Source organism: Apodemus sylvaticus, chromosome 18, assembly GCF_947179515.1.
Source record: "Apodemus sylvaticus chromosome 18, mApoSyl1.1, whole genome shotgun sequence".
Classification (NCBI taxonomy): Eukaryota; Metazoa; Chordata; class Mammalia; order Rodentia; family Muridae; genus Apodemus; species Apodemus sylvaticus.
In genome coordinates, this window is record NC_067489.1 from 70658914 (window position 1) to 70668287 (window position 9374).

The 9374-nt window shown below is 55.1% G+C and overlaps 1 protein-coding gene across 1 annotated transcript; it reads right to left on the reverse strand.

The window, feature by feature from the left end:
- Nucleotides 1–6002: 6002 nt before the first annotated feature.
- On the reverse strand, nt 6003–7732 carry Jund (JunD proto-oncogene, AP-1 transcription factor subunit). Its single transcript, XM_052162313.1, has one exon. The coding sequence runs from the start codon at nt 7588–7590 to the stop codon at nt 6565–6567; it is 1026 nt and encodes a 341-aa protein (XP_052018273.1). The 5' UTR covers nt 7591–7732; the 3' UTR covers nt 6003–6564.
- Nucleotides 7733–9374: the final 1642 nt, after the last annotated feature.

Below are 9374 nucleotides of genomic sequence, written 5' to 3' on the forward strand. Positions count from 1 at the left end.
CCTGACAAAGGGGATCCCGATTTAATTTTACTACCAGATACTCACTTTAAACACAAAGATCTGGCTGTGCTGGGGTAAATGAGTAGCGTCAAGAACTGTAGGTAAAGGGCTACCACAGCTATGGTCCAGTCTGAGGGGCTTCTGCCTCGTACCCACAGAAGACACACTCGGACAAAGCAACAATAAACGCATCTGAACCTAATAACACAGCTACCAAACACATAAGGAGAACTGGCAGTACTAAAAAGACAGACTAATCCAGAATCAGAATTGGACTGGTTTAATTTTTTTTCTTAGACAGTGTGTCTCTCCGTAAACCAGGCTGGCCTGAAAGACACCAAGATCCACCTGCCTCTGTCTCCCTAGCGCTGGGATTAAAAGTGTGAACCATCATGTCTGGCTGTACTTTTTTAAAAAATCTTGTCTTACACGTATATCTGTATGCGTACATGTATGTGATGCGAGTGCGTGCTACGGTTACAGGCGTGTACGGTCCCTCAGGTCACTTTGTGAGTGCTGGCATCCGAGCTGGTCTTCCTGACCACCCATGGCGGCTGAGTCACCTACACCCTGTCACGCGGCCTTGGTTGTTGCTTTAGCTTTTACAATTCATTTCATATATGTGAATATTTTCCCTGTGTGTATATGTCTATGCACTGGGTGTGGTGCAGGGCCTGTGGAAGCCAGAGGACCTGGTGGTGACCCCCATGCGGGTGCTGGGAACCGAACCTCTGGAAAAGCAGTCAGTGCCCTTAATCGCTGAGCCATCTCTCCAGCCTGTTTTATTATTTGATTTCATTAAACATTATTTTTAGTGTTATTTATACATCTCTACTGGCTAGTTTTATGTCAACTGAACATAAACTAGCCATCAGAGAATAGGGAACCTCAGTTGAGAAAATGCCTTCCTATGACCGGGCTGTAAGGATTAGTTCCAGGGTACACACTTAGGGCAACACACAGAGACCTTGCTGAAAGAAAGAAAGAAAGAAAGAAAGAAAGAAAGAAAGAAAGAAAGAAAGAAAGAAAGAAAGAAAGAAAGAAAGAAAGAAAAAAGGAAAGAAAGAAAGAAAGAAAGAAAGAAAGAAAGAAAGAAAGAAAGAAAGAAAGGAAGGAAGGAAGGAAGGGAGGAAGGAAGGAAGAGAGAGAGAGAAAGAAAGAGAGAAAGAAAAAGAAAGAAAGGAGGGAAGAAGGGAGGGAGGGAGGAAGGAAGGAAAGAAAGAAAGAAAGAAAAAAAGAAAAGAAAAGAGAAAAGAAAAGAAAAAAGAAAAGAAGAGAAGAAAAGGCAGGCCAAGCAAGCTGGGGGAGGCAGCCCTAGGCAGCACTTTCCATGGCCTCCGTGGCCTCTGCATCAGCTCCTGCCTCCAGCTCCTGCCCTGTGTGAGCTCCTGTCCTGATGTCCATCAATGGGTGTGGAAGTGTAAGTCTGACAGACCCTTCCCTTCCCGGTTGCTTTAGGGCATGGAATTCATCACACCCCAGAGACACTGATGCGGATACTGCTGAGAGCATGCAGGTGCCCCAGAGGACTGAGGGTGGTCCCTGCAGCTGTGATTACAGAATGCTGTGAGCCTGCGGGTGTGGAAACCACTCAAGACCTTATAAGAATGGCTCCGAGCCCTCTCTCAAGCCCCACATGCATCATTGGGAAACAGGCAGAGCTACAGTGTCATGTCGGCCATACTAGCCTGAGAACACACAGAAATGTGTGTGTGGAGACAGGCAGGTCTCTGTGAGTCTGAGCTTACATAGCAACTTCCAAGACAGCCAGGGATATATATTGAGACCCTGTCTTCAACAACAACAACAACGAGAAACCTCCTGCGTATAAGCGAAGGTAGAGGAGAGGTCCCTGGGACCGGTTACTCACTCTGACTGGATGACTCATAAGCCATTGGCCAGTGAGACCCTGTCTCAAAAAACAATACGGTGCCAGGCATGTGATAAGGAAGCAGAGGCGGGTGGATTTCTGTGAATTCCAGGCTGACCTGGTCTACAGTAGTGGCACCCTGTCTAATGAAAATGAAAGAAGAAACCGGGTGGTGGTGGCGCACGCCTGTAATCCCAGCACTTGGGAGGCAGAGGTAGGTGGATTTCTGAGTTCGAGGCCAGCCTGGTCTACAGAGTGAGTTCCAGGACAGCCAGGGCTACACAGAGAAAGCCTGCCATGAAAAAGAAAAAAAAAAACACAAAAAAATAAAAAGAAAGAAAGAAGGAAGGAAGGAAGGAAGGAAGGAAGGAAGGAAGAAAGAAAGAAAGAAAGAAAGAAAGAAAGAAAGAAAGAAAGAAAGAAAGAAAGAAAGAAAGAAAGAAAGAAAGAAAGAAAGAAAGAAAGAAGAGAAATCGAGTCCCAGAAGTGCGGTTACCTGTCCACGGTCACTACTGGGTCTACAGCAGAACCTAGCTCGCTGACTCTAGTCAACAAAGGTGACCACCAGCCCTCTCCTTCAGGACAGGTCCCAGGGGTGTCCTCAGTCCTGGAGCAGTCACCGTGTCCCCCAGGCCCTCAAGACACCCCTGGCTTCAACACTGAGCCAGCATGGGGTCAGTGAGTGAGTCCCCATTCTGTGACCTCCACAACCCAAACTATCCTCTTCATCCAAATCCCAGAACATTCATGTGTACGGGGACACCTGTGAGCACACTGGGAGGACCTGTCAGCGGGCTCACAATCAGTGAGTGTCATCATATCATGACGCGCATGTCACAGGGAAGCGGGGCTCAGACACTGGGAACTGGGACGCAGAAACTGAGCATGTGGACGAGGCTGCAGCTCCTGTTGCAGGGATTGACGAGTGTATGCGGGTTATGGGTTCCATCTCTAGCACCCCATTAAATCAGGCAAGTTGGTATCTGAGGCAGGAGGATTGCTGTGAGTTCCAGGACAGCTTAGGCTACAAAGCTTGGATGGAGTGGTGGTAAACACCTGTCAGCCCAGCACACAGGAGGTAGAAGCAGAGGGATCAGGAAGTCATGGGCACCCCACCTACACAGTGAGTTCAAGGCTAGCCTGGGCTACATGAGGCCCTGTTTAAAAAAGGGAAGAAAAGCCACCAGGTGACGCAGAGAAAGTTGAGAGTGCAGAGGAGGAAAAACAGGGTAGTGGACCGGGAAAAGGAGAGGACCAGGGCAGTTGTCTAGGGCCGGCTGTGAGCAGATCTCCGAAACCCTCTTAGTCACAGAGCAAGCCCGCCCTACCTTAGTGTTGGGCAAGGAAAACAGGCTCACAGGGTTGGTGCCCAAGGGATAGGGCTGGTGGGGGGCCCCAAATACTATCTCTAAGGGCCTAGCCACCTACCGCAGCCCAGAGGACGCAGACATTCTTGGCAAGAGCTGGGTGACAGAGTGTGGTACCCCCACCAACCCACTCACCTATCCCCAGAGCTGAAGCCACCAGCCCTGATAGCCAGCCTTGGGACCGGGGCACCCAAATGTCTTTATGACTCCAGCTGAGTTCCAACCAATCCCCAGCAGTGTGTAGGGAAAAGGTTCTAGAACTTGGAACTGGGGCCCCTGACAGGACAAGGGGATCTGAGCTGTCCTGATGGTCCAACATGGAGAGAAAATTAGGGCTCTGAGCATAAAGACGGCCCTCCCCCTTATCGTGTCTGGAGGGAGGTCTCCCCTGGGTAGCTGCTGAGCCTCCCAGACATCCTGGAGACCTCCCCTGGTGGGGCATGAAAAGACACGTGCCAAGACTCACGTGGCCTGCGACAGTCAAGCACCCAGGAGTTTATGGATGTTGGTGAGTTCCAGGCTAGCCTGGGCTACATATGGAGACCCTGTATAGAAAAAAGAAAAAAAATGGTCATGCCCTGTGAGCCACGGCCCTAGGAGGGGGTAAATGGAGCGAAGCCGATGTTCTGGGCCACCTCCTCAGGCTGGAATCATACCCAGCGTGAGTCACAGATGCCCCAGCCAAGGCTGACACGCACCTTGGCCTATGCACAGCAGGCTCAAGCCAGAGCCACTTCGCCTGGCCCAGGGGCTACTAGAACAAGGCCTCTATGTAAAGAGCAGACCACACAACCCTGTGGTTTTCTCTGCCTCTTTCCTGTCCCTTAGCTGTTGTGAGCACTTCTGGTGAGCCTATGACACTTCCTTGGGAGTCTGGAAATGGTGGTCTTAGCCTATGTGTCAGAGGAGGCTCAGGGAAAGAAATATACTCGAATTGCAGAGCCAGCCTTTCATGCTGTGGAACAGAACTCAGCCCGGGCACCCCGGGCACGTGATATGCTCTGTCAGAGTCCGTGGTGTTCTGAGATAGGCTCCCTATATACTCCAGGCTGGACTGAAACTACTGACTCTCTGCCTCTTCACTGCAAGTGCTTAAGTCACAGGCTTGCAGCGCCCAGCCTGGTTCTGATCAGCTGACTGGAAACACACCCAACATCAACAAAACATCATTGGGCCGGTGTGCTGGCACATGCCTTTAATCCCAGAGGTAGACAAAACTGAGTTCAGGTCCAGCCTGGGCTATACAGTGAAACATCATCTCAAACAACACAAATCTTTATGAAGACCCAGATTCCATCCAACACTACAAAGCATAGCAGTGCAGACACCAGTGTACATGGTACCCAGCACTCCAAGGGCCAAAGGAGAGATCAGAGTTCAGATTTCTACTGTGCTGCTGACAGCCTGTGGAACAGGGCTCCAGCCCTCTCTGGGACACCGCTGTGAAATAGGGGTCAGTAATCTTGGCCGTCTGAGAGGGATAGGGAAGAGGGAACAAAGACCAGGACATCCCCATTTCATAGCACACAAGACATAGCCCACAGAGGAAGAGTGTAGCTTCCACAGTTGTTGCAGAGGCCCAAGTGTCTGACGCTCAGGACAGTGCCCACTCAGGGTCAGCCCTGGGCGCCATCCTCGCTGTGTGAACTAGATTGTCATCCCAGCACCCAGGACACCTATGTCCAAGCCTTTTCCTTACTAGCTTTCTTACTAGACAGTCTGTAGCCCAGGCTGGTCCAGGACTGAGGAGCCTCCTGCCTCAGCCTCCCAAATGTTGGGCTGATGCCAGAATCACCAAGCTGGACCCACAAAACAGTTCCGTTCAGGGTGGGCAGACAGGTACCCAGCAGCTCACAGGGCTGTCTAGGGACACCTGCCACCCACTGGGACTTACCAAGTGACCTTGAGCCCCAAGACCCCAAAACCCAGGGTCTCAACAGCAGCAGCCACAGCTGACAGGAAACTGTATCTAACAAGGGGTGTGGAGACCTAGGGTCCAGTGTTCCCACAGGGCTGAGCTGCGTGGCCGTGATTGATCTGCTGCAAGCCCTGAGCACTGCAAATGGAGATGCAACAGGCAGGTGTGATGGCGCGGGCCTTTAACCCAGCACTCAGGAAGCAGAGGCAGGGCGTCTCTGCGAGTCTCTGGAGTGCCGGTAGTAAGCCAGCAAACCCCAGAAATAAACTAACTAAAGATGCTGTGTGACTCAAGACAATTGCCTTACTTTGCTGAACATTGCTTCCTCAAAATAGGACAGCAGGTGCGCGAGAAGGGGGCGTGTCGGGGAGATATTTAAGCGCACCTACAGGATTCTAGGCTCCCATTTCGCAGACTTGCAGACAAGGCTGTGGGTCTGAGGCACCCACTGAAACCCACAAAGGCGAATAAAATCTACTGAGCAGGACTGCAAGCCAGGCTCTATTCTGTACGGAGGAATCCCAGAGAACCGAGGCTCCAAGAGTTACATAAGCTGGTGGGAGCTCACTTCTGCCCCTTCCCCTGTAGCCACTCTTCTTCCCAAAGGATGTACCAGCCAAGTTGAATAGGCTAGTCCCGGTGCCACCTGGACCTGGGCCCACAGCCTGCACCTAGGTGGCGCTCGCTGCGCAGCAGATGTGCAGGCACGGCCCGCGCCCACGCCGCGCTCCCGCCTCGCTGGGGGGAGGGGGAGGAAAGAGGTTAGAGGAGGAGGGGGGGGATGGGAGCGGGCTAGCCCCGCCCACCCTCAGCCCCGGCGGGGGAAGAAGGAGGCGGACAGCCAAGCTGGCGTAACGAAGACTTTACTGAAAACACAAAACCGGCGAACCAAGGATTACGGAACAGGAATGTGGACTCGTAGCAAAACAAAACCAAACAAAAAGAGAGGGGATGGTGTCGGGAGGAGGAGAGAGAGAGCGGCGGGGGGGGGGGGGGTGAGGGGGAGGGGAGTTTTTTTTTTTCTTCTTCCCGTTTCTTTAAAAAACCAACACAAGGAAACACACACGCAACACGCAACCAACGTTTGTTCCCGAGTAGAAACATAAATAGGGCAGAATCGGACACTCCCGTTCTCTCTTCCAAAAGGCAAAAAAAAAAAAAAAAAAAAAAAAGGAAAGGCAGAGCGTGAGGCTGCGCGCCCCTTAGAGCCCCTCCTTGGAGGTACAAAGGGGCAGCCACGCGCAGGACTGGGGAGTACAGAGGCGGCGCGAGGGCGGGGGTCATGCGCTCGGGGTCCCCATTCAGAGTAAAGGGGGGTCCGGCTTGTCGAGTCCGGGGGCACCGAGTCTCAAAGAGTCCGGGGCGCCCCCCCACCGCAGCTAGTCCGCGCATGCGCCCCGCGCTCGGGCTCAGTACGCCGGGACCTGGTGCTGGGGCAGCAGCTGGCAGCCACTGTTGACGTGGCTGAGGACTTTCTGTTTGAGCTGGGCCACCTGCTCGCGCAGCAGGCTGGCGGTGGACGCCAGCTCGGTGTTCTGGCTTTTGAGGGTCTTGACTTTCTCCTCCAGGCGCGAGATACGCTCCAGCTTGCGCTTGCGGCATTTGGAGGCGGCGATGCGGTTGCGCAGCCTCTTGCGCTCCGCCTTGATGCGTTCCTGCGTGTCCATGTCGATGGGCGACAGCGGAGGGCTGTCGCCGAAGCTCGGCACGTCCGGCACGGTCTGCGGCTCGTCCTTGAGCGCGGCCAGGCGCGGTGGATGTGGAGGTGGCGGCGGCCCCAGCGCGCCCGGGGGCGGCGGGAAGGGCACTGGTTCCGCGGCGAAGGCCACGGTGGCCGCGCCCCCAGGGGGCCCGGCGCCACCCGCGAAACTGCTCAGGTTGGCGTAGACCGGGGTCTCCGTGGCCCCGGGGGTGGCCGCCAGGTCGGCGGGCGCGGGGGGCGCGGGAGCCCCTGAGGTGGCCGCGGTGGCCGCACCCAGCTGGCTCTGCTTGTGCAGGTCCTCCAGCGCCTTAACGAAGCCCTCGGCGAACTCCTGCTCCTCGCTGGCCGCCACCTTCGGGTAGAGGAACTGCGTAGTGGTCGGGGTAGTGGTCACCAGCCCGTTGGACTGGATGATCAGCCTCTCCAGCTCTGGAGACGCGAGTTTGAGCAGCCCAAGATCCGGCGAAGCCAGCAGCCCGTCGGGGGCACCGTCGGGGCGCAACGCAGAAGGTGCAGTGGCCGACCCTGGCTTCAATCCCGCCGCTCCCTGCTCCGCCAGGCTGAGCGTCAGCGCGTCTTTCTTCAGCATGCTGCTCGTCGGGGGCGCCCCGGGGAAAGCGCGGCCCGGGGGCGCGAAGCCACCACCGCCGGGGGCCCCAGCAGCACTAGAGACGCTCGACGCACCCGCAGCCAGGCCGCTCAGCGCCTCCTCGCCATAGAAGGGCGTTTCCATCCCCACCTCCCCCGCCGCGCTCGGCCCCGGGGCGGGGGGAGTGGCCGCGGCCTCCCTGGGGGGCCCCGTATGCCCCCCAGTCGGCTGCCCGTACAGACCGGCTCCGATGCCGGCCGCTGTGCCCCGCGCCGCCCGCGCGCACTCTTATAGCCTCGGCCCCCACGATGAGCTCACCGCCCCCGCTCGCCATTGGTGCGAGGTGACGTCGTAGATTTGCATAAAGGGGCGGGAGCGGGACGCCCTCGCCTGGTGGCTGCTGCGGCTGCTGTTGCCAAGAGCGACGCTCGCTACACAGCACAACAACGCGGGGCATTGTGGGCTGACGTCATGGGGGTGGGGCTGAACGCGGTTTGGCCGGGTCACCACGCCCAGCTTGGATTGCCCGGCAGTCTCTGTCCCTGCCCTGCTGTTTCTTTCCTCTCCTCCCTCTCTCTCCCCGCCCCTTTACTTCTCTCTGTCTTGCCTCTCTGTTTCTCTCAGGCTGGATCTCATCTGTGTGTCTGTCTCTCCCTCGTCCCTGGCACTTCTGTGGCGTGAAGTGCCGGGCCTCATAAACCCAGGCCCTCTGCGAAGCCACGCCCCGCGTCACGCCCTCAAAGGGCACGCCCCTCGGGGGCTGGGCGCCAACCCGGGTTTCTCTGACTGAAAGCTGGCAGGTGTGGGCATGGAGGGGGAGGCAGAGGAGGGTCCCTTGGAGAGTCCCCAGAACTACTCAGTACCCTGTCAGTTTCACCGGGTGGAGTCAGATGCCCAAAAGCTGACCTCCTGCCTTTTCCTTGGGGAAACTGAGGATGGGATCTGCGGGGTCCAACCGCGGCGGCCAGGGTAGCTGCCAGTTGTTGTGGGTTTTTTCCCTTGATCTCTATGGGGAAAAAAAATTTTTTTTATCTTTGTTTTGGGTTATTTTAAGACAGGACCCCATCCTCTAGACTCCGCTAGTCACGAACTTAACTTCAGTACTCCTGTTTTATCTTCCCAAGGGTGGCAATAACAGGCCTGAGCCACTTACCCTCGGCCTACTGATCCCGGATTTTATTTTACATGTCAGTGTGTTTGTCTTTGTGGTTGTGTGTGTATCTTGTGCTTAGGTCTGTGTAGGTACCTGTGCTTGTATATCGTGTGTGTGTGTGTGTGCGCGCGTGTGCGTGTGCGTGTACGCGCGCGCTTGTGTCTGGGAAGGTCGGCGAGATCGGGAAGTCAGTTCTCCCCGGTGTGGCATTCAGGCCGTGGGGCTTGGGTGCTGGCGTCTTTACTTTCTGAGCCAACCCCAAGCCCTGGATTGGGACCTTTTGAAACAATCTCATTCTGTAGCCCACACTGAGCTCCCTGCAATCTCACCGCAGGCTTCTGGGTGACTGATGGATGCCTTTGTGCCCTGCTTCGAAGACTCTGTATTTGATTTCAATGATTAGAACACCCTGTGCCGTAGCTGACCAAGAACGTAGGGCAATTTCACTGCCTCAGACTGAAAGACAGCCCACTCACCTCATCTTAGCATGGGATTTGAGTCTTGGGTTTGTTGAGTTTTATTTTGTGTTTTGAGCCAGGAGCTCACTTTACAGCTGGGGTTGGCTGGGAATCTACAGATAAGGACCTGTTAAGTGCGTGAGTTAAAGGTCATCATGCAAACGTCGTAACCCAAGTTGACCTGGGACTGGTGATGCGTGGAAGTTCCGGGGTGACCTTGTGAGTTCTTTGTTTTGTTTTTGCCTTTATTGTTTTGAGACAGAATTTTTCTGTAGCTCAGGCTAGACTTCAGACGTGATTCTTCTGCCTTCCACCTT